The following is a 25,846-nucleotide window of genomic DNA, read 5'->3' on the forward strand; positions in this document are numbered from 1 at the left end:
TAGACATTCAAACTATGTGAATTACTTTAATCTAGCCATTTTGATTGGTTCAAGCCACATTCCTTCTACTGATTTTCTTGTGAGGGATGAGGGGAACACAATTCCTTCTTTTACAAATGAAAGGTGCCTAAATTATCCCAACTCTCTCCATGTTTAAATGAAATACAGGTTAGGAGTGCTGTGAGTCTCAAATGAGATCATGTTGTAAAGCAGATTGCAGACCTTCAAGTATAATGGCAATGCTTGCTGTTGTCATTATTAGCCAACAGTCATAAGACTTCTAATCAAACGATAACTTCTTCCTATGAGCATTCCTGCTGAGTTCAAGCAATGACATTAAAGGAGTTCTGGCAAGTGTTTCACAAGCAAGACCTCAAAGAAAAAAATATGCCCTTACACTTTTAAATCTAAATTGAATGAGCACTTTCATAAGTCTCGACAGTCAACAAGCCTTATGTCAAATTCTGATTGATGGAGCTGCTCACTTTTTATTTGCAAATGCTCACAGGGAAAGTTTAATAGGAAGAATAAACTGTTTAGAGCTGCTTCCACAATAGCCCTGAGCACAATGGACAACATCTCTCATCTTTCCTCCTCTTACCCCATATTTTAGTCCTTAAATATCTGGGATAGGGATGTTCTCAGCACTTAGCACAGTAACTGTATGATGACTTTAACAAATGCTTTTCATTCATTCATTCTTCTGTTGGATGGCTATGACTTCTCTTTTTCAAATATGGTAGCCTTCATTACCAAGTATTGAAATAAACTAATTATGACCTTTTTTATTATCTTTTTTAACCTCAGCATTATAAAGTTTTAAGCCAAGATTTTCACAACTAATGAAGGATGCTTGATCACATTGCCTCCATTTTCAATGAGTTCTACCATAAATAAATGAAATATGATTAAAATATTATTTCACATCTCATCCATCTAAATTTGTTTTTATTTATTTATTTATTTATTTTATTTAAATTATTTATTTATATTTATTTATTTATATTTTTTATAATGTAAAATTATAAACATACAAATACATTTACATAATTAATGAATAAATATGCATATGTTGGTGGTGTTAATAACATTTTACTAAGGCATTTGATCAAAGGAGTTTGAAGTTTGAAGACCATTGTTTTATTCCATAGACATTCTGAAAAAAACATACTCACACAACAACTCTCACACACATATGTGTTTTCTTATAAAGAAAATCACTTTTAAGCAAAACCAACTTATGCAGTGACTTCTTCTGATAGTTTATGCAAAAATTTTCTTTGAGAGAAGGGATGTGTATTTCAGCTTCTGTCCTCTGGGTACTGCCATTAAATTGAGTTCGACTGTATTGAAACAGTTGTTTTGAGTTATGGTATTATACTCCATGAATATACATATTTTTTCTTCTGATTCTCATTTGTTGGCCCTAGATTAGTTCATTCAGACTTAAATGTTCATTTGTTATTTTTCCAGTAACTGTAGTACAAGATGTGAAGGCGTTGGGTAGAAAGTGTGGAGCTAATGACCATTCACAACTTGGGGGTTCTGATTTTCAAGATCCTACATAGAAAATTATATTGGAGAGGAAAAGAGATAAATGCATGTAACACATACCACAAACTTACCCCTTCTTTTAGCTCATAATCTACTTCAAATTCTTGCCCACACAATGATCTCCTTCAAACTGAGTAATATTATAGCAAACCAATGGCATTGGTGCCAACTGAGAAAAGCTCCTTGAAGGAAAGTGAACTTGCCTTTAACTATGTCCTGAATATATTTAAGGACAAGAAAACTTGTTACTATTGGATCATTCTGACAAGGAACTAACTTAAAGAATGAACATTCAGAATTACCAAATAATAAAAAAAATACAGTTTTCATGGATATATTCCTTGGGAAGGTCTTACCCTTAAAGAGATGATAGCAGTGCTTCATCCCATCTCTCAGAACTTCTTTGACTTTATCATTCCGCAGAGTGAAGATAAAGGGTGTCAGGAATGGGGTTACCACTGAAATCATTAAGGAGACAATCCTGTTATACTCAGCTGCCTGGGTCTGCTTGGGTTTCACATAAAGAAATAAGCAGGTTCCATAGCCAATTATTACAAAGGTGAAGTGAGAGGCACAGGTAGAAAAGGCTTTTCTTCGGCCAGAGGCTGAAGAGATCTTCAGGATAGTGGAGATTATATAAGTATAGGAGATGAGAGTGGGAAGCAAAGAGCCAAAGAGGATAACAACAGCCATCAAGAAGAGAATAAACTCTAAGAAAGCTGTGTCTTCACAGGAAAGCTTAAGCAATAGCCCTCTGTCACAGTAAAAATGGTTCACAACAGTTGATCTGCAGAAGGGGAGTTGAAAAGTAGCATAGACTGGCCAGATTTCAATAAGAAACCCAAGTACCCAGGCCAAAGTCACCACTGAGATACAAACTTGATTGTTCATGATGATGTTGTATCTCAGGGGGTTACAAACAGCTACATAACGATCCACTGCCATTATTCCAAGTAATGCTAATTCTGTTGTTCCAAAAGAGAGATACAAGAAGAGTTGAGTGAAACAGGCAGAGAAAGACATGGTCAGTAACTCAGACATTAGCAGGCCCCCTAGCATTGGTGGAATGAGAGTGGAAGTAATCAGGACATCCAGGCAAGACAAGTGACCAAGAAAGAAATACATGGGAGAGTGTAGTCTGTGATCAGCACAGACAATCACAATGATTATCACATTTCCCATTATAGTCACAAAGAAGGAGAAGAAGAATATGGCAAAAAGTGTGTGACGGAACTCTGGAGAACCAGAAAAACCTTCAATGTAAAATTTGATGACTCCAGAGTGATTCCCCACCATTCAGTCCTCTGTTCCTTCTGAAAGCTAAAAGGCAAAAGAGAGTTAGCATTAGCCATCAGAAGTCCTAATTCTAAAATGTATAAAGATCATGTGTTTGCTGTACTCATCATCTGTTCATAGGATACATTTCAAGATCAAGTCTAATTGGCAAGAGGTATTATTAAATCAATATTGTCAATGAATGAATTCCCTTTCTGGTCTATGAATATGAAACAGTGGTATAGCATAGAAATCACAGAAAGTCACAGATACCCTTTCATCATTTCACAATTTGTTTCTCATTTTCCATTACAATCAACCTGACATTGTTGCTCTGACAGCTAAAAATAGCTTATTTATTATCATATTTGTTTCTTTCTAAAGCTCATTTCCCCAAACTCAAAATCTCATGAATTCCATATTTTCTTCCAGTCTATATCTTCTTTTCTTATAGATCCCCACCTCACCTTATGAGAGTAGAAACATACCATCAAGCACTAGATTAGTCTCTTCCTCTATTTCCTCAATAATTAAGTATCTAGTTAACATCATTCATATATACTTTTTATTACTAGAAACAACCTAGAATATTATAAACAGAAGAAACCTCAGGTGACATGCAACTAAGCCTCACTCATTTGTAGATGAGGAAACATGCTCAGAAAAGTAAGGGTGTTGTTCAAGGTCACACAACTGATTGTTTGGAGAGGTGGGAATAGAGCCCACCATATCTTGACTCCCAGGTTCATTTTTTTCCCTCTAAAATCCATCTTCTCCTTTATAATTCCCAGTTTTCCACATTGTTCTCTTCCTTTCTTCATGTATAGCCAGAATGATAGCCTCCTCACATATTGTTGTGCATTCTTGGATGCCGTGTAGGTGAGATCCTCACATTACCTGCTAATGTCTAGGCTAAGCTCTTAATAGTAGTATTAATAGTATTCAGTACCTCACTAAATTCAGTATATTGAATAAGATACAGTGACTGATTTTCCAGAAGCCAAGGAAACCCTGGAGAAGTCAACTTGCACTCATGACAGAAAGAAGGTGGACCTAGAAAAGAAAAACAGAGATAGAAAGATGTGAGATAGAAGTAGGCTGGAATTGGGTGGCAGGACAGTACTAAAATTGAGAGAACTATAAATAAGTCCTAAATTCTTAAAAATGAGACTTGTTGCTTCAATTGCCTCACTTCCCAACTATTTCTTGATCCATTAAAATTTGGTTTCCAAACACATTGCCTAAATGAACTGTTGTTTTCAAGGTGATCAATGATCTTTTCATTGTTAAGTTTTTTTCTTTTATCTTCCTTTTTATTTACTCTTGGCCATCCCTTCCTTGGAATTGTTCTGTCATTCCTTGGCAATTATGAAATTACTCAATGCCAGTTTCCATCCTACCTGTGCAACCATTTGTTTTCACTCTGCTTTGTTGAACCATGCCTATCACCCTAATCCCTTTTATCCCATCAATAGATATTCTCCATAACTCTGTTCTTAGATCCCACTATATCAGCTCTCTTGTTGAGTTCATTAGATCCTATTGGTTCTAATGTTATATCAATATCACGCATTCAAAATAAATTCTTCTAGACACATTCACTCTCCTGAGGTCTTTTCCTCTATCCCTAGTTGCTTACTAGAAATAACCCCCTACTTGTCATACAGGCATCTCAAATTCAATATGTTCCCAGTGGAGCCCATTGTGTTTTCTTCCTTAAAATGTCCTTTTCAGTTGAAGGCATCACCCATCTTCCAGCTACCCAATTTCAACCTCTGAGCCATCCTAGATTTTTCATTCCGGCTCATACCCAACCATTTGTCAAGAATAATAGATTCTACTTCCACAATATCTCTTGCATCCATCCCCTCTGCATACTCCAGTCTCTGCATACTCCAAGTAAGGGCTCTAAGCAGATTTTTATCCTCCCTTGTTTAGACTAATCCCATAGATTCTAAATATGTCTCCTTACTATCTCTTCTCTAATTTATCCTGTAAATAGCTATCAAACTAATCTTCCTTAAGTACCTGCCTGATCATACGACTCCTCTATTCTTTAGTTCGTTAGTGTAAGTTGAACAACATTAAAAAATCAACATGAACCTACATGAACTGATTCAAAGTGAAGTGACCAGAATCAGGAAAACATTGTATATAGTAATAGCAATATTATATGGTAAACTTTTATAAACTGTTCTTAGCAAGAAAGTGATTCAAGAAAATTCTCAAGGACTCTTGTTGAAAAGAAAGTTCTTTCCAAAGAAAGAACTGAAGTCTGAATCCAGACTGAGACATACTATATTTCATTCTATTTCTTCACTTTTTTTGTTGTTTTGAGTTATTTTTTTAAATGACACAGATAGAAAAGATTTTTTACACTATTACACATGAAAAACCTCTATCAGATTGCTTGCCATATCAAGGAGGGGGAAGGTGAGGGAAGGAGGGCAGGAATTGGGCTCAAATTTTTAAAAATCAAAGATTAATTTTTTTATATAATGAGGAAAAATAAAATATTTTTAAAAGAAAAAATTCTATATCACTTCAAAAGAAAACCTTGTACAATCTAGCTCCAGCCTATTTCCAGGGTTTATTTATTACAAATGAATCAACTTCACATAGTCTATGTTCTGTCTCATCATGTATTCCTTTTGCTTCAAGTTCTTAGCATTCTGTTTACCAACCATGTACCTTTGTACAAACTTCCTTGACTCCAGAAATTCACTCCATTATGGCCTAAACCTCTTGGAATCCTTAGCTTCTTTCAAGATTTAAGTCATGTACCACCTCCTATAAAAATATTGCCTGATTATAAATTTATGAGTGCTCTCCCACTCCTCAAATTTTGAAAGAAAAAAGAGCTGACTTCAAAAAGACAAAGACCTGCATTCAATTGCTACCTCTGGTACTTATTGACTTTGTGTCTTTGGGCAGATCACATACCTGTTCAGTGTTCTCCAAAGTATAAGTTGAATAGATAGTGTTCATCTGTACTGGTAAAAGTCCATTCTTTAGGAACTCCCTATATTGAAAAAATCACAAGATACTTAAACTTCTTGCCTCAACAGAATCAATGAAAGGATCAAATTAGATATTGTATATAAAGTGTAACATGAACTTTTGTTATTATTATGTATCAATCCCTAGTCATCAGTTTAGCATCACCATGGCATCCATCCCTGCCCTGAGCCTCTCTTACCATTTTTACTACAAACTGACCTTGGTTTCTTCTAATCTCAATGAAGCACATCACTGTCAGCCATCTGATTCCTCTATCCCCCTGTCCCCAGCTACTGTTCAGAGAAACAGTAAAGACATTCCTGGACTATAGTACATGGGTCTTGGGCCATGCTGCCCCAAGGCTTTAGCAATTCAGTACAAGTTCATAGAATTTTTTTTAAGAAAACTTGTCTGAAAATCTATGAGTTATGTTGGTGAGTTCAATCAAACAAACACTTATTTAGTAAACTACTCTGTGAGTTGCCTTGCTTTAGACACTGCGATACATAAAAGAAATAAAATAGAATGTCATAGAACTTTAGACATATACACCAATAAAAATTCACATTCTTTATATTCTTTCCTTTAATTTTCCCCATATGGGAGATAGTGAAAGAATTTCTTTTCCCATTTTATAAGTGAGGAATTTTATGCTTGCCCATGGACAAGGCACTAAGTGTCAGTTAGGACCTAAACCCAGCTACTTTTCCCACTCTAATGACTTCCCTTTTCAGGCTCAGGCGAATAACTCAGAGAAAAGTACCCTGATTGTATTGTCTTTCTTATTCTACTCTATAATCTAAAGGTTTCTGCAGATTCTAAAAGGAATTTTACCAAAGGTCTTCCAGTTTCCTTGCACTCTCTTCCTATTCCATCACAAAGGCAAATACTAAAGCAAATGCTTGCCTCTCATAGTAAAATCCATGAATGATCTTGGACTTCCAACATAGTGCTGAACTTAAATCAGCTAGCAGCTGACTGAAGCAAGACAAGCTCCCGCTTTTGATGTTATCCTCTCAACTCACCATAAATAGGGAATGAATGTCACAAAAGACCTTAAGGAAAAAGTCCAGAAATAAGGGTGCTCAGAATAATCCTACTCTTTCCCCTTTACTCATTTACCTACTCTGGAGGATTCAATGTTGAAACTCTTGTTTTTAATGAGCCCAGAAGCTGGGATCCCCTCAGGACCTAGTCTGTAGGAAGCCAGACAAACTTGAACTTCTTCTCTTCTGGCCAATCAGAGCCCTGATTTTGTTTAAAGAGAAGATGAATTTATTTCTCTACTTTCACTCCAATATTCTAAGAAAAAGAGGTGAAGCATCTTCAATCCTAGTGTCATTTTTTTCTAGGCTCAAAGTTGGTTCTCTAGGGAAAGACCTAGGGAAATAGATACAAAAAGAGAGGAAATATGGCATTTATTGACCTTAAAAAAGTCAACTTAATACCTGAAAGGTTCCCCAAGTAAAATAGCCCAAGAAATACAAAGGAATTTTTCATAGTAGTTTAAAATTCAAAAGAGATGTCAGATATCACCTGGTTCAAATTCTCCCTAAATCAAAGATTGTCTTCAACATCCATAAAATATGATCATTCTATCTCTGCTTGATGACAGTGTTAAGCTTCTTATTACTTCACCAGCAATGTGCTCCATTGTGGGGTTTGATCTAGTAGCTAAGAATATTTTCCTTTTAAAATTAAATTAAATTTAATTATTTTTGTTGGATTGAAATCTGCCTCCCTAGATCTTTTCCTACATTGCTCCTAATTCCACTATTTGGGATGGAACAAAATGAATCTAATTACTCTTTGGCATGGTAATCATTGAAATATTTGAAGACAGAAATCATGTCCCTACCAAGTCTACTTGACGATGAATATTTCTAGTTCCTTCAATAGATCTCCATAGGGCATGGTTTTTAGAGGCAAGTACATTGAGTCTTGAATCAGGAAGACATGAGCCAAAATTTGACCCAACTCTCTTACTAGCTGGGTGGGAACTAAGGCAAGGTATTTAGTCTCTATATACCTCAACTTTAAAGTGAGGATAATAATATCCTCTACATTTATGGATTAATGTGAACTGAGATAATATTTGTTAAACATTTTAAGGACATTGCCTGGAATTTAATAGATGAGTAATAAATGCTTGTTTCCTTCCTTATTCTTTAGTCCTATCACCAGCTTTTCACTCTCTTTGAACATGTTCCACCTTATAAATTGTCCATCCTAAAATTTGATATACCAAAATGGACTCAATATTCCAAATTTGGTTTGATTGGGACTGACCTTACATTGATTGCCTCTTATACTTACTATGTAATTGGATCATTTTCTTTTCCATTCCTTTTATGTCCTTAATATTGCCTTCATACTACTTTTTGAGTACTAGTCATCACTGAGAACAAGACATACCTTTCTTACACCTACCTTAACTTAAGGCTATTCAAATCATAATTTAATCAATATTTGCTGAATGAATGAGAATATAGTTTGGAAAGAGGTAGAACAACAAAGAATAATTGGTATTAATGATATATTATCTCTCCCTGAACATTGTAGATAGTTGAGAAAAGAGGTAAGGTTTGGAGGCATTCTTTGGGCAAAGAAGGTGTGGGGTGCAAAGGGCAAAGGATTAAGTGTGAATCAGAGCTGGAATAGAGGACCTAGATAAAACTAAGACGCAGAGTGTGATGAAATATTAATCCCAGAAGAGCTCTGGAATAAAAAGTTTCTTAACCCAAGATTGAGTCTTCTTTTCTATCAACATTTCTGTTGTTAATAGCCAAAGTTCATGGTATGATTCCTTTTTCAGAGATTGGGGAATCAGAACGTGGCCTTTGTGTTTTTCCACTGCTTCCACATCATCACAAGTAAAGAATGAATCTGGAGAGATTTGGGCATCATCCTTTGGGCAGACCTTTGCTAGTAATACCAGAGAATCTTAAGACACAAACAACATATGAAATAGGTATGTTAAAGAGTATAGTCCCACATTACTCAAAGAGGTAAACTTGAATTAAAACATTAATCAATCTCTGTTTCATTCTCATGGCTGTCTGCCTTCTCTTATAATCTAATCTTTCACACTTTCTTTGTAGTTCACTCTTACTTTCTAGATCAGTTTTAGACTAAACCAGTTCTTTTGATTTCTATGGTCACTAGAGAAATGAGATTTAATTTCATGTTTGTTTTTCCTCCATGTTTGGAGTCCTTCTGATTTCAGATTAAATGAGCCTCCATTAAACCCATCAACATACTGATTCAGTAGAGGTTTTAAAGTTTTCAATTAAGCTAGACATTTTTTATGTTTGTATCTCCAACACTTAGCACACACCTGGCACATACTAGTCACTCAGTATTGATTGACAATAATAAACACTTGGTTAGTGGTCCAATCATTTTGGAGAACAATCTGGAATTGTGCACCAAAAGTTATAAAACTGTGTATATTCTTTGAATATTGTTTGAAGAATAACTTGTGTATGTCCACTTCCAAAGAAAGAACTGATAAATAGAAACAAGCAGGATATATATAGACACACGCACACACACACACACATATATATATATATAATCAAATGATGCACATTCTAGCATGAAGAGGGGAGAGAGGGAAATTCTTTGGAATTTTAATGTAACAAACAAATAAAGGGCTTAAAATTTTTAATAAGTTTTTTTTAATAGTAATAACTTTGAATTAGTCTCTTAGATTTTACAGCACATAGCATACAGCTTATTGTTTAGATTATCACAGAGTCATGTTTCCCTAAACTATTCTTATCTATTATTCATCTAAACTGGGAGCTTCTGGGGAACAGGTACTGTTTAGGTTTAATTTGGTTTGGTTCATTTTTTTCTCTTGCCTATAAATCTTGAAATCTCTCAGACTTGTGAATGTTAAAAATTTCCCCATCGGGGAAATTCTTAATTGGAACAAATTCCCTACTGAGAAACATTCCCCATTTTGATGTGAGAACTTACCAGGATCAGAAATGGGAGGACCTCTACTCCACCCGTACTTTAGACTGCTTTAGGAGAGAAAACTCCTTGCTAAACAATGAAAGTACTTGGACCCATGCTTATAATAAGGCAAGGAGTTCTTTGAGCCAGGCCTGTTTTTAGAATTGATACAATGGGATGCTAGGTACCTAAAAGGGTCGAGCAAGTTTTGTCTTAATGAGATTAGTTGACTCAGCTGTGTTTTCTCTCATTCAGACTTACTGAGGATCTTGGTCGACACAGCAGCATTTTTTTTGATTCAGACTTACTGAGGAGATTGGTCGACTTAGCAGGAATTTAGATGGGCAGTCCTTTGGAAAGCGTCTACAGTGATTGGTAGATGTAGGGACTTAGGGGAGGTGACATGGGAGAAAAACCCCTATATAAGAAAAAGCAGAATCTCTTGATAGATATCCTTTTGGAGGAATTCCTTTTGGAGGATCTCTGATGAGGACCGCTTGGGAAGAATCTCTTGAGAGAGACTCTGGAGAAGGGAAGCTCTTGGAGGACAATCTCTAAGGAGGTCTCGCTGGAGCTCCTCTAAAGGGACTCTGTCCCTCTGGAGGCTCTGGAAAGAGGCCCTTTGGAACAGTCTCTGGCTGGAAGGCTCTCTGGTGAAGTCAGCTGAGATGGAGCTGGCCTGGTGTCACTAGAATCCTTGTTTAGGCAGACGTTGTGGTGAGTGTTAAAAGACTGACTGACTGATTCTCTCTCTTAAGACTCAGGTCTAGGCCATATTAGCTTGAGGCCCTTCATAATTATTCCTTTCCTACTCTTTCTCTCTCTAATTCCTAATTATATTATTAATTAAAAATCTCTATAAAACCCAGTTGACTTGGGTATTTGAGTAATTGGAAATATTTCCCTGGTGACCACCTTATATTTGATTTAAAAACCAAGACACTGTAGTGAAACATATTTTCTGCGGTCAAATTTACTCACCCTCTCTTATATCTATCACAATTTATATCTTCCACCATTTTAACTCACTACAGTTTAAGACCTCAACCATTTTAAATCTAACATGCCTTTCCTTATATCAGTTGGGCTTAACATAGTAGCTAACACAGTAGGCCTTTCAATCACTCCTGAAAATACTCCTGACAATTTGGCTGGTAGCTTCAAAATTTGGCCAGAAAGTGGAATCAAAATCAGGTTAAACATGTCAAGTTCTTATTGAATTGACCTGATGACAAGCAAATACTTTTCTAACAGGACCAATTAAAAACAATGCTAAAAATAAGGAAAACTCTAAGAATAACCAGAAGAAAATAAAGATTAGAAAGGAACAAAAAACACTACAAAAGAATGTTTTATTGCTGTCTTGCTGAAATTAATACAAACCTTTTAAAAAGATTGCAAATAAATATTATGTCTTTAAGGATATCTCATGTGTGTTTATGTATCTGAGTTCTTTTATTAATGGTTATAAGAATTGTATTATGTGTTTATTTAGTAACCACTAAAAAATTCAAGTATATAAATGCAAAAAATATACATGAAGAAATAAAAAACTTCCTTTACTTAGTATTAGTACAGGAACACACAAATGCATATGTATATATACATATATATAACATATTCATATTCTCTTCTAGGAGATTACCTCTTCAACTGTTCCCTTCTTTTGGATTTTCCTTTTTTATTGAAAAATATTTTATTTTTACAATTATATGTAATGACAATTTTCAACATGCGTTTTCCTAAATTATAAGTTCAAAATTATCCCCCTCCCTCCCCTCCTTCACACCTCTCAGGAGCAATTTGATCTCAGCTATTTATGTATTATCATGCAAAACACACACTTCTGTATCAATCATTGTTGTAAGAGAATATTCATATAAAACCAAATCTCCAAAATAAAACCATAAATAAATTAATGTGAAAAATAGTATGCTTTCATCTGCATCCATCTCCAACAGTTCTTTCTCTGGAGATAACTAGTATGCTCTGTCATAAGGTTTTCAGAATTATCCTAGATGATTGTATTGCTGAGAGTAGCTAAGTCTTTCACAGTTGATCATTATATAATATTCCTATTACTGTTTATACAGTGTTCTCCTGGTTCTGCTTATCTTACTCTGCATCAGTTCATGTATAACTTTCCAGCTTTTTCTGAAAGCATCCTACTTATTATTTCTTATAGCACAATAGAATTCCATTACCAACATACGCAATTTGTTCAGCTATTCCCCAATTGTTAGACATCACAATAATTTACAATTCTTTGCCACCACCAAAAGAATTGCTATAAATATCTTTGTACAAGTAGGTCCTTTCCCCTTTTTCATGATCTCTTTGAAATATCAACCTAGTCGTGTCTTTACAGGATTAAAGAGTATGCACAATTTTATAACCCTCTCGGAAGGGTTACAAATTATCTTCCAGGATAGTTGGATCAGTTCACAACTCCACCAACAGTTCATTGCTCTCCAATTTTGCTACATCCCCTCCAACATTTATTACTTTCCTTTACTGTCATATTATTCAATCTGATAGGTGTGAGATGGTACCTCAGAATTGTTTTAATTTTCATTTATTTAATAAAGAATGACTTAGAGTATTTTCCATATGATTGTTGATAGTTTTGATTTCTTCATCTGAAAATTTCTTGTTCATATCCTTTGACCATTTGTCAATTAGAGAATGACTTACATTCTTATAAACTTGACTCAGTTCTCTATAAGAACTTAGACCTTTATCTGAGAATTTATTATAATTTTCCTAGCTTCTTGTTTCCTTTCTAATCTTTGTTGCATTGCTTTTGTTTATACAAAAGCTTTTAAATTTAATATAATCAGAATTATTCCTTTTGTATCTCTCTAACAATTGTTTGGTCATAAATTCTTCCTTTCTCCATAGATCTTCCAGGTAAACTATTCTATGTTCCCCTAATTTACATATGATATCATTCTTTATATCAAAATCATATACCCATTTTGACTTTATCTTGTTACAAGATATTGTCAAATAGTGAATTCTTATCCCCAAAACTGGGGTTGTTAGGCCTATTAAATATTAAGTTGTTAAGGTTATTTACCCTTATATATTCTGTAGCTAATCTATTCTACTGATCTACCATTGTATTTTTTAACCAGTACCAAATTATTTCAGTAACTATTGCTTTATAGTATGTTTTAAGTGCTGGTACTGCTAAGCTACCTTCCTTCACTTTTTTTGAATTAATTCCTTTTTGTTCTTCCAGATGAATTTTATTATTTTTACTGGTTCTATAAAATAATTATTTGGTAGTTTGATTGGCATTACACTGAATTAAGTAAATTAATTTAGGTGGAATTTTTATTATATTTGTTAGACCTATACATGTGCAATTAGTATTTTTCCAATTGTTTAGTTCTGACTTTATTTATATGAAAAGTGTTTTATAATTGTGCTCATGTAATTCCTGTGTTCATCTTGGCAAGTAGATTCACAGGTATTTTATATTGCCTAGAGTTATCTTAAATGGAATTTTCCTTTATATTTCTTGCTGTTGAAATTTGATGGTATTATAGAGAAATGCTAATGACTTATGTGGGTTTATTTTGTATCCTGCAACTTTGCTGAAGCTATTAATTATGTCATCTATTTCTCTTAAATTTTCAATCCCTATCTACTAAATTTGTGCCTATCTCTTCCATCCTTTAAAAAATATCATGCCTGTTTCAGATTCTCCTGATAGAATGTAAATAATTCTTGATGTATTTGATAGTTTTTGTTTCTTACAATTTTTTTTGTTTTATTTTGTTTGAGACTGGTGTCTCAAACTCACTCAGGCTAGAAGTTAAATAGTCACTCAATAGTTTGATTTTAGTACTGACTGGCACAAAAGCTTTAGCCTAATACATTTTTCTGACCTGGGCCACCACCCCAATTTGTTTCATTATTGATCGATTGTATAACAAATAACCTTGATTTTTATATAAGCCAAACAAAAAAAGAGATGCAAGTGAAAGCTTTTAGGAAAGGTAGTATCTTCAGTTTATTTTATAATTTTTAAAATAAACTAGTTCAAAGTTTAATGCTATTTGATTAAATGGGAGATATGGTACACTTTCAGTAATATGACAAAGTATGAAAATATGGCTCTTGATTTCCCACAAACCAAGCATAAAAATGAATAAAAGAATGATTTAGTGCCAGATAGAGGTATGATTTCCCAACAAAGGAAACATGTGAGGGTGACCATTAATTTTGCTTCATAGAGAAGCAATAAATATTTGCAAGACCAGACGAAAATACAGATACAAAAGAATATATAAAAATTATTGGAGACCTCCATGGTTTAAAAGTAAAAGGGAACAATAATGATATATTTTCAGTATCTTGAATCCATATGTATGTTTATTGAAGAATAGTCATTTCCCCTTCTTTCTTGTTCTTTCTTGCTTTTCTTGTAGTTTCCTCAGAAAGTGTGATTTTATATTTTTCCTTTCCTTTGATTTCAAGTGTTCAAAGAGAATTCGCTCCCCTATCATTTATCAAAGCTGTCTCATTTTCCCTAAGCACTAAGGGGCTCATAAATTTCCTCCATTTTAAGTTTCATTTGACTATCGAGGTGTTACTTTTACATTCCAGTAAGAATCTAACATGATCCAAAAGGAAGAAGGGGGAAATATCTTTATTTCTGTGCCCCTCTATTGAAAGTTACTTTGCAAGTTGCCCCTTTGACTTCTCTTTTTATGTCTTTTTTTTGGAGGGGTGTATGGGGTGCTCAGGGAGGGGTAGTATCTCTGGTATAGAGGGCTTGTCGTGCCCTCCTAGGGCAGCTCTCCAGCCTCTGACTCCCACCTGACACCCAGCTCTCACTTGTGGCTCCCAGTAGCTGCTAGCATGCGGCAGCGGCCACACCCCGGGCAACGGCTTCGACAGGCAGGCCAAACCTTGTGAGGGTAGCCATCGGGTCATCGACTCCTGGTGAACCAGGGCTTTGCTCACCCAGCATGTGAAGACTACTTCGGCTGAACAGACGGAAGAAAACAATAAGAAGGTTCAACGGCTGAGAGGGTGACGCAGCAAAGCACTGTGGAGTGCTTAGGGCATGTTGGAGCACAAAGGACAACAAGGCCATCCAATGCAGCTGAGGAAGTCTCCAGATGTAACAATTTTTCGTGCCACTGGACCCAGGCTTCCAACGCCGAGAGAGTGGGACTGTCTCTGTGCATCGGCTTTTCCACTTAAATCTCTTTCACGCACAAGTATCTTCGTGCACACTCATCTATCCTAACCCCGTCCACCCTCTTCAAGACCTGCGGCGATGGGGGAGTGGCGATGCAACAGGTGGAGGTGACCACTGACAGTTGTAGTCACGATCCTGCATGTAGGTGGCCCACGGACCAGTGGTCACTCGGCCCTGTGGGCAGCAGGGACATTCGGCAGCATCCTGGGCGACTGAGCAGCCCTCTCTAGGACAGCACTGCTCACCCTAATCAAGGGAGGGGACTAGAAAAGGTGTCCCAAACATTGCCTGCCCTACAAACACCTGGTCAGCACACCGTGACTGGCGGGTCAGCCCTTTAAGTGGTCGAAATCAAAGAAAACATACAAAGAAACCCCTACTAGGAGCATGGAACATCAGGACATTACTTGATAGAGAGAATACCCCAAGACCTGAGAGAAGAACAGCTCTAATCGGTAAAGAACTGGCACGATATAACACCAACATCACAGCCTTAAGTGAAACACGCTTACCAGAAGAGGGATCACTCAGCGAACCCACCACTGGATACACCTTCTTCTGGAAAGGTAGAGCCTCAAATGAAGACAGAATCCACGGTGTTGGCCTGGCCATCAAGACCAGTTTGCTCAAACAGCTGCCAGACTTGCCTGTGGGCATCAGTGAGAGGCTCATGAAGATCCATTTGCCTCTCAGCAAAGACGGGTATGCCACAATCATCAGCGCATATGCCTCAACACTGACCAGCACAGAGGAGACCATCGAGCAGTTCTACTCTGACCTGAGTGCCATCCTGCACTCAGTGCCCACAAATGACAAGCTGATACTACTGGGAGACTTCAATGCCCGCGTTGGCCAGGACCATGAAAGATGGAAAGGAGTGCTCGGCAAACACGGCGTGGGCAAAATGAACAACAACGGCCTACTGCTACTCAGCAAATGCTCAGAGTTCGAACTCACCATCACGAACACTGTGTTCAGAATGGCGAACAAATATAAAACAACGTGGATGTACCCAAGATCAAAACAGTGGCATCTCATTGACTACATCATTGTACGCCAGCGAGACATTCAGGATGTACAGATCACCAGAGCCATGAGAGGAGCTGAATGATGGACAGACCACCGATTGGTTAGAGCGACTCTTCAAATGAGCATTGAGCCTTGCCATCCAAAATGCGCCCAGATAGTTCACACATTTTAAAACGTGAGTTGTCTTAGAGATCCATCTTATTTGCAAACATTCCAGTTCTGCCTGGACAACAAGCTGTCTGCCAAGGGACCACTCACTGGAAGCTCAACCGAGAAATGGAACCAGTTCAGAGACTCAGTGAAGGAAACATCAAAGGCAGTCCTAGGCCCAAAACAACACAACTACCAGGACTGGTTCGACGAGAACAACACTGCTATTGAAGACCTATTGAGCAAGAAGAACAAAGCCTTTATGGAGTGGCAAAATAACCCAAACTCTGCTCCTAAAAAGGACAGATTCAAGTTTCTCCAAGCCACGGCGCAGCGTGAGATCAGGAAGTTGAAAGACTGATGGTGGGAAAAAAAGGCAGAAGAAATCCAGCGGTTTGCTGATATGAAAAACTATAAACAATTTTTCAGTGCCCTCAAGACTGTCTATGGACCATCAAAACCCACCACCACTCCCTTGCTATCCTCTGATGGTGACACTCTCATAAAAGATAAAAGAAAGGCATCAGCAACAGGTGGAAAGAACACTTCAGTCAGCTTCTCAACCGACCCTTTTCAGTCTACCAAAGGGCCCTTGACCAGATCCCCCAAAACCGCTCCATTGAACAACTTGATGTCCCTCCTTCAATAGAGGAAGTCCAAAAAAGCCATTAAACAAATGAGTGCAGGCAAGGCACCCGGTAAAGACAGGATCCCAACTGAGGTGTACAAGGCCTTAAATGGAAAGGTGCTCCAGGCATTCCACATAGTGCTGACCAGCATATGGGAAGAGGAAGACATGCCCCCAGAACTCAGAGATGCCTCCATCGTAGCCCTATACAAGAACAAAGGCTCACAAGCAGCCTGTGACAACTACAGAGGCATCTCACTACTCTCCACTGCCTGAAAGATCCTCGCCCGTGTTATACTCAACAGACTCCAATTATCTGTTTCAGAGCAGAACCTGCCTGAATCACAATGTGGCTTCCGACCAGATCGCAGCACCATCGACATGGTCTTCATGGTGAGGCAAATGCAGGAAAAATGCCTTGAGCAGAACCTGAGTCTCTACATTGTCTTCATAGATCTGACAAAGGCGTTTGACACAGTGAACAGGGACACATTGTGGGTGATCCTCAGCAAGCTTGGTTGCCCAGCAAAATTTGTCAAACTGATCCAGCTCTTTCATGTCGACATGATAGGGGAAGTCCTATCTGGTGGAGAGACTTCCGATCGCTTCAACATCTCCAATGGCGTGAAACAAGGCTGTGTCCTCGCTCTGGTACTATTCAACCTATTTTTCACCCAAGTATTACAACATGCTGTGATGGATCTAGGCCTGGGCATCTACATCAAATACCGACTGGATGGCTCGCTATTTGACCTTCGCCGCCTGACTGCAAAAACAAAGACAACAGAGAGACTCATCCGGAAGCTCTCTTTGCAGATGACTGTGCTCTCATGGCCCACCAAGAAAATCATCTTCAAACCATTGTGGACAGGTTCTCTTCCACAACAAAACTGTTTGGCCTGACTATCAGCCTCAGCAAAAGAGAGGTGCTGTTCCAACCTGCACCAGAAAGGCCAACTAACCAGCCATGCATTATAATCAATGGCACACAGCTTTCTAACGTCAACACCTTCAAGTACCTGGGCAGCACCATTGCCAACGATGGGTCCCTAGACCACGAGATTAATGCCAGGATCCAAAAGGCCAGCCAGGCACTTGGGCGGCTGCACTGCAAAGTCCTCCAACACAGAGGTGTAAGCACTGCGATGAAGCTCAAAGTGTACAACGCAGTGGTCCTCAGCTTGCTCCTGTACGGGTGTGAGACATGGACACTGTACTGGAAGCACATGAAACAGCTGGAGCAATTCCACCAACGCTCTCTCTGATCAATCATGAGGATCAGATGGCAGGACCGAATCACCAATCAGGAAGTCCTCGACAGAGCCAACTCCACCAGCATCGAAATCATGGTCCTCAGAACCCACCTACAATGGTCTGAACACATCATCCGCATGGACCCACAGCGAATACCAAGACAAGTATTCTATGGTGAACTGTCAGCTGGACTCAGGAAACAAGGCTGACCAAAGAAAAGGTTCAAGGATCAGCTAAAGTCCAACTTGAAGTGGGCTGGCATTACACCAAAGCAACTAGAACTCGCTGCCTCTGACAGAAGCATCTGGTGAATCCACATTAACCATGCCACCGCCACCTTTGAAGATGAGCGACGCTGACGTCTTGCTGCTGCGCGTGAACACCGACACCAGGCCACAACCGCACTTCCCATAACAACTGGAGTCCCATGCCCCAAGTGCCACACACTCTGCACCTCAGTCTTTGGACTTCAAAGCCACATGAGGGTACACCGTAGACGAAACTGCACAAAGACAATAATAGTCATTCTCGGTCACCGAGAGACTACTATATATATATTTCTGTCTTTTCCCTTTCATGAAACCTACCCATGTCTATCTCCCTTTTATGTGTTGTGTCCCATATCCTACCCACCCATATCATCTCCTAAGTGTACGATGAACAGAAAAGATAAGGTATCTTTTGTTGGCAAGGAAAAAGAACTGGCTTCATATGCAGTAAATATTGCTGTTTTGTCAACATTGGCATGGTCTTAGGCAGACATGGCCAAGTTCTGATGTATTCATGCTACACTAATATTGACTGACATAAAAGGAATCATTTTATAACTGGAATGAAATTGGAAATCATCTGTTCTGGCATTTCATTTTATAGTTGAGGAAGCTTAGGTACAAACAGGAAAAATTAATTGCACAGTTATAGAATTAATTAGAAATGGGGGATTAGAAATTAGATCTCATGAGTGTGGAACTTTTCCTGCCATGCAACACTGAACGCTAAAATGAATTGAGTCAAGAAACAAGAGTCATTCTTTCTTATCAAGAATTAACTTTAATAAAGCAGATGTCCAGAGTGGTATCTTCATCAGGTACATGCAGCCTTGGAGTCATTTTTAAAAATTTATTCATGCCTTTCAGAATTTACATGACAATCACATCCCAATATGCATAATCCTACCCCAAACCTTCTCCTAACAAAGAAAGACAGGTAAGCAAAACAGACAAATACAACCTCTATGCCAAATTGTGTACAAAATACTGCATCAATGGTATCCCAACTCTCTACCAAGAGGAAGAGTTTTATCATCTTTTCCATGGGAATGAGATTCTTCACCAGAATATTTCATAGCTTAGGGTTCATGTACTTCATGATAGGATAGGATTAAATAATTAAATTCATGTCCAAGAACATGAAGACTGTGTGAATGGTAATATGACTGAGAGAAGTAGTGCAATCTGAAAGAGTAAGTTTTGGAGAAAAAGATTTAAAAAATTGGTTTTTATACAATGATTTTAAAGAGATTCAAGTAATATTATCCCTGTAGAAAACTAGAACTATGATTCTGGAGTTTAGTAAGACATTAGGAATGGAAATAAAGACTAAGACTTTTCTTTATGGAAGAGGTAGTTGAGATCAAGTAAATTCCAAGGGAAAGACTATAGAGAGGAAAAATAACAATGCTGATTGAAATATCTTGGAGAATACCCATCTTAAATTGCCAGAGAAAGGACAGAAATTAAGGAAGATAAAAGAGAGTGAGAGGTTAGAGATCTAGGGAAAAAAATGGTGTGTCAGGACCCAATGGAGAATAAAGTATCTAGTATAAGGCCATGTAACAATGAGAAGCAGAGAATGGGGGTAGAAAAGAGGTTCTAAGATTGGGATATTCATGAATTTTTAGGGAAAAATTCAACAGAATAATAAGGAATATATACATAGAAATATAATAAATAAATAACAAGGAAATATAAAAATAAATAATAAGGAATAAAAAGGGATTCAAAGGAAGAGAAAAAGTTGAAACCTTACATATAGTCTTTTTTTCTTAACATTTGGCCATGAAGGGTAAGAGAGAGATTGATCTGCTCTTTCAAAACTGATAACATTTTCTGGAGGTAATTAATCCCATGAGACATTCAAGGGCTCCTCTGTAGCTAGAATTCAGTAGTTCCATTTTCTCAATTCCCCTGAAGAATGGAACCAGAAGCTCTTGGGTGGGGCAAAGAGAAGGAGCTTCATTTCAAAGGTGGTTACTGTCCAGCCTCTCAGCCTACTTACTTCATTCTTCTCTAGTTAGTCACATAGTTGACATAGTATGAAAATTCTTATGCGTACACACACACACACACACACACACACACACACACACACACACACCAGTCCAAAGTTCCTGAATAACACCATCATATATCTCTAAAGTTCATGGAGATAAATGCTGCTTCTGAGCATTCTCTATTGATTTTAACTGAGAGACTATCCTATATTGGGTTCTTCACTATTGGATAAGACTGAAAGTGATGCTGAGAATGATTTACCCTCTATGTAGTGCTGACTAACCCATGATGATTTCCTCGTGATGTTCCTACCCTGTTTGAGTTTCCTCCAGCAATCTACAAGATAACTGACTATTGTAGTTAGTACAAGTGATGGCAAACAACTGTGCCCAAGGCTCCAAAAGACTCTGAATCTATTTCCTATTCTCATCAGGAATATACTAAGAAAGAGAATATATTTCTAGCCAGCCCAGATTCCTGCTAATTTGTACTAAGTAATCAGGGTCTTCCTAACACACATGAGAGAATTGAGAGAAAATGAACCAGGTAGAAGGCAGCCGACATCTGGGAAGAAGATGATAAAGCAGTTAACAAAGGCTTACAACAAAGTTAACAAAAGTAAAGTCAGAGTTCAAAGAGAAGTAGCCTTTGTCTCAGTAAGCATCCTTTCCATCTGGCCTCCTACAATTTCATCTCTCTTCTTCTATACCTAGATGGACATTGCCTTTAGACATGTCTGTGAGGGGCAATGCGGTTTTAAGCAGAGTCCACCATAAAGATTTGGGTCATTCAGGTCTTTTGTTGTATTTTATTTTGGTGTACTTCTTCCTTTTTCCACTGGAAGAGGGGAATGTGTGACCTGGCCCTACATGAATCTGATTTCGTCTCCCCTTCCTTCATCCACTGAAGAATTCCTTCTACATAGGACAATGAACTTTAAATCTCAGCAAAAGAAATTTTGGTGAGCTAACCAGGAGACACCAGAGGTAAGTAAAAGGGAAGGTCTTTGAGGGAACACTTAGCTGAGAGGTTCAATAGGATGAAGCCCATGCAGGTTCAATTAGTTCAACTGGTTGAACTGTGGATTAGTTTCCAGCCAAACAGTACTATGAAGTCAGGAGCTTTCACTAAAATTTGACTTAGTGTTAGGCATGGAGTTCATAGTTAACATTGAGCAAGATGGGCACTGAGGTTATTCAAGGGATTGTGGCACTTTAGAAGACCTTCATCTCTGACTCAGGACCCTTTGACTCTAGGCTATAGAACTACATAAAAAGAGGAATAGACAATCTAATGTGTTCCATTTTGCAAAGTTATTTCATTCTAGAAAATGAAGTGATCCTATTCAGCTTCAGTTAATCCCATTATCAGTCTGAAAATTGATGGGCTTTAAGTCAAAATTTCTAGAACCTCAAAATACCTTTCTGGGCAATAAGAACATTTGTTCTCATAATATTTAAGTCTCATAATATACCAGAGAAACTGCATGGGTGAATGATAAACTCTAGAATATAAAACACTTTTACAGTCATTATCTCATTTTATGATTCTTCTGTGATACACACAGGGCATGTATTTTATTCCCATTTTACAGAAGAGAAAGAAAACATTAAGTGAATTATGCTAATTGATTTTGGGATCTAAAATAAACTTCAGGTAACATCTAAAACTATTCATTTAATAGATTAATAGATTGAGGTCATGCAATTTGTCAAAGGTCACAGACCTGGAAAGTAGGAGAAATAGTTGTAGTTCAGTCATGTCAATCTCTTTAAAAGCCCATTATGCTGTTTTCTTGTCAAAGATACTGGAGAGATTGGTCATTTTCTTCTCCATTGGATTGAGGAAAATAGAGGTGAAATTACTTATTCAGGGTCATATAGCTAGTGTCTGAGACCATATTGGACTTGGATCTTTCTGACTCTATGACAAAGGTTCAATCCACTAAGACACCTAGCTGGCTCCTAACAGAGGTTAAACAATCCACTGAGCCATCTAGTTGCATTGGTAGCTTAGCTCAAATCTACTAACTCCAAATCCACTCCTCTTGCCACTAGATTATATTACTTTTCTGAAGGATTGTGAGAGCACATATGTATAACATGGTAGTAATCTTTTTAACAATAATCATTTCTCAGGCAAACACATCTTTTTTCTTGTACTTTTTTGAGTTACTATACTCCAAAAGTTATCAAGACTGTCCCCCATCTTATCATTTCTATTGATGGCTTTCTTTGAAACATCTACTGTCCCTATAAAGGTTTTTATCTGTCCAAAGTTTGGCATCTATAGATCACTCAGAGTTCAAGGGTTCAAACAAATCATCTTTTTATTAAAAATAGATTCCACTATCCTGAGGTGAAAACAATTCCCAAGGTAGTTAAAGGAAATCCAGAGAGATCAATAAGATGATATGTTGGCAATTCCTCCACAAAACAGAAAAATCAACTAATCAATCAGTAAACATTACGTGTCTACTGTGTACAAGGCACCAATACTGGAGAGAAAAAAAAGAAAGCACTAAATACTCCCTGTTCTCAAGGATGTATTCTAAACATACTTGTGTGCAAATGATGAGGAAGAGTGTTATGTATGAAACAGCATTTGAGATGATCTTTGTAAGAATCTAGAAATTCTAAAAAAAGGTGAGGAAAGAGTATGTCCAAGACATGAGTAATAGACTAGGCAAGAGCCTGGAGACCAGAAATGCAATATTATATCCAGGGTCAAGTAAGCAATCTATTTTGACTGGAATATAGCCTAGGTGGAAGGTATTAATACATAAAAATTCTGAAAAAGTAGGCTGAAGCTGGATTTCTAAGGGCAGTAAGTCCCAAATGATGGAATTTCTATTTTGTCCTAAAACAAAAGAGAGCCAATGGAACTTCTTGAACATCAGGGTGACATGGTCAGACTCGTGTGTTAGAAATATTTTTTTAACTTGATGGGATTTGATTTGGAGAAGGGAGAGGCTAGATATAAGGAGAATAATTGGAAAGTGTTCACAATAGGTGGAAAGAGATATACAGAGTCTATACTATTGAATATGGAGTGGAAGATGAAAGAAAATAAAGACAGGGGACTCTGGAGTTGCAAAACTGGATGCCTAACAAAATGATCATGTTTATATAGAGATTGGGAAGTCAGGAAGAGAGGTGAGTTTTGGAGGAAAGACAATGAACCATATATGTTTTGCACATATTGAGTTCATTATGTGTAAAAGAATTCAGTTAGAAATGTCCAGTTGGGATGTGGCAACTAGACCTTGGGAGATAAATAAGGGATCATGGAGTTACCTGAAAAGGGATGCTAAGTGAGTCAATGAGAGCTGATGAGATCACTGAGAAAGTCTAAAGAGAGAAAAGAAACCCTCATGAAAAATGTGTCATAAAGAGTTGGATAGGTAGTAGAATATGGATGATATTCTTTCAAAGAAATTTAAAAGCCAGTGGCTGGACAAATGATGGTAACTACATTTACAGAGTATTTTAAGGGTTTTCAAATACTTTAGAAGTACTATTTTATTCTTACAACAACATGGAAAAGGTGCTATTACTATCCTCATTTTACAGGTAAAGAAACTTGGGCAGACAAAAGTAAAATGTCTTGTCCATCATCACACATTTAGTAAATATTCAAGGTTGGATTTGAATTCCATTCTTCCTAATTCCAAATCCAGTGCTCTATTTACCAGGCCACCTAGCTATCTAGTTAGGAGGAGAGTCAGAAGGCAATGCCTTGAAGACCTATAGAGAAGATAATATACAGAAGAAAAGAATGTTCAGCTCTATCAAATGTTGTACAGAGATCAAGATGGTTCTGGATTAAGAAAAAGAGTTTCACTTAATAATTAAGTGATACCTTTGGAAAGAGAAGTTACAGTTGAATGGTGAAGTAAAGTAGCCAGGCTGAAAAGAAGTTGAGAATTTAGTGAAGGGTAAGTCGAAACCAAAAGGAAAAAAATAGTTATTTCTTCAAGATTGACTGTAAAAATGAGAAAAGAGATAGAATGGTGGCATTAGGAAATGGAAGACTTAAGTTAAAGCCTCTATTTTCTCAAAAGCACAAAATTAGGTCCTTTGCTGGGACATTAGAAAAACAAGAATGTAGGGCCCTTATGGTAATGGCTAGATGACTTTCTCCCTCTATAATTCAGGATTGGGAATTGACCAGACCTGATTAATGAGATAGGATCAGAAGGCTAAGGATTCAAGGGTAGAGGACAATATAAACTTGAACTATATATAGGGTCAAGGTGGAAAAAATGTGAAGCATGAATTCAGATTAAAGATGATGAACCAGGAAAATACTGAAGAATGGAAGGCATAGGAACTTTGGTAAGGATGAAGAATAGGTTTAGGAGGGTGATGGTAAAATAGATTTACAAGTGAGAGAATTCAATCTCAGATTTCATTAGACTTCATCAATATAATATAGTTATTCCCATGAAATAGTCAAAACCGACAGGATACTCAATGTATTATAACTTTGATCAAATATTATATTTAGCACATATTAAGTATCCACAGTATTTGTGGCACTTCTCTTAGTAATTTTCCACATCTATGCAATGTCTTTAGATCCCTTCTATTACTATTATTCTAATTGACTTAGATCCTTAAGAACTAGTTATGTTGCTGCACCTTCTAGGTTATTAGTACTTTGGAGCTACTGTGACTGGAAGTTTAAAAATTCTTAAAGTGTGAAATGAAATGTGATAATGGTCAATATGGAGTTTCATGCTAACATAGAAGCAAATGTGTATACAAACATGAATAAGCACATTTCCAACTATGCATTAGGGAGTGGATGTAGTTGGAGATAAAGGGTTGGTTGGGAAAGTTAACATTAGCATCATCAATAACAAAAAGCCAACTTGATGAATAATAAGGAAAAGTTAGGTGTCTCTATTACTAGAAGGAGATTTTAAATTTCATGATAGAATGTGTGCCTCCAAAAGAGACCAGAAGAAAAGTAGACCTGCCATCTACTGAGTTGAGTTTCGATAAAATTCTTTTAATCCACATAGAAAGCTGGACTAATGATCTTTCTGACCTCTTCTTATCAACCCAAAGGGGTTTTGTGCATTGATTTCATATTCTGGCTGCCCTCAGTTCAGTAACACTAGTAAACTTTGAGGTTGACTGAAGAGAAATAGGAAGGAATTTCTCTCTACAAAGAGAGGGCCACATCACAGAAGTATGCTTCCAAGAAGTTAGTATATTAGCCACTCAATTGCGTTGACAAGATATCTCCAAACCTAAATCACAATGTGCATGGGCCCCTTGAGGACTCTGATTAATTTTCTCTCTTTAATCACTCTTCTATTTCTAATATCTCTCTTGGTATTTTCCTTTCTCTTTCTGTGTTTTTATTTCCCATTTTCTCTAAAGATGTTTCTCTATTTTTCCTCTTTATATATTTTTCTTTCTCTGAATCTACTTTTGTTTCTTTTCCTTCTCTTATTTCTTTCTCTTTTCTGCTGTTGTCTTGTTCATCTAT

At 37.1% G+C, this 25,846-nt stretch overlaps 1 protein-coding gene across 1 annotated transcript in view; it reads right to left on the reverse strand.

Annotated features, from left to right (window-relative positions):
- Positions 1–1,016: 1,016 nt before the first annotated feature.
- LOC107650151 (olfactory receptor 9A4-like) overlaps positions 1,017–25,846 on the reverse strand; it is a 63,785-nt gene continuing 38,955 nt past the window's right edge. The window contains exons 2-4 of the mRNA XM_016426199.2: positions 5,773–5,851; positions 1,911–3,882; positions 1,017–1,560 (exon numbers count right to left, since the gene is read on the reverse strand). Of these exons, the coding sequence (XP_016281685.2) occupies positions 1,553–1,560; positions 1,911–2,850 (948 nt within the window). The 5' untranslated portion in view covers positions 2,851–3,882; positions 5,773–5,851 and the 3' untranslated portion in view covers positions 1,017–1,552. The remainder of the gene's footprint in view (positions 1,561–1,910; positions 3,883–5,772; positions 5,852–25,846) is intronic.

The sequence above is a fragment of the Monodelphis domestica genome, chromosome 5, assembly GCF_027887165.1.
Source record: "Monodelphis domestica isolate mMonDom1 chromosome 5, mMonDom1.pri, whole genome shotgun sequence".
NCBI lineage: Eukaryota > Metazoa > Chordata > Mammalia > Didelphimorphia > Didelphidae > Monodelphis > Monodelphis domestica.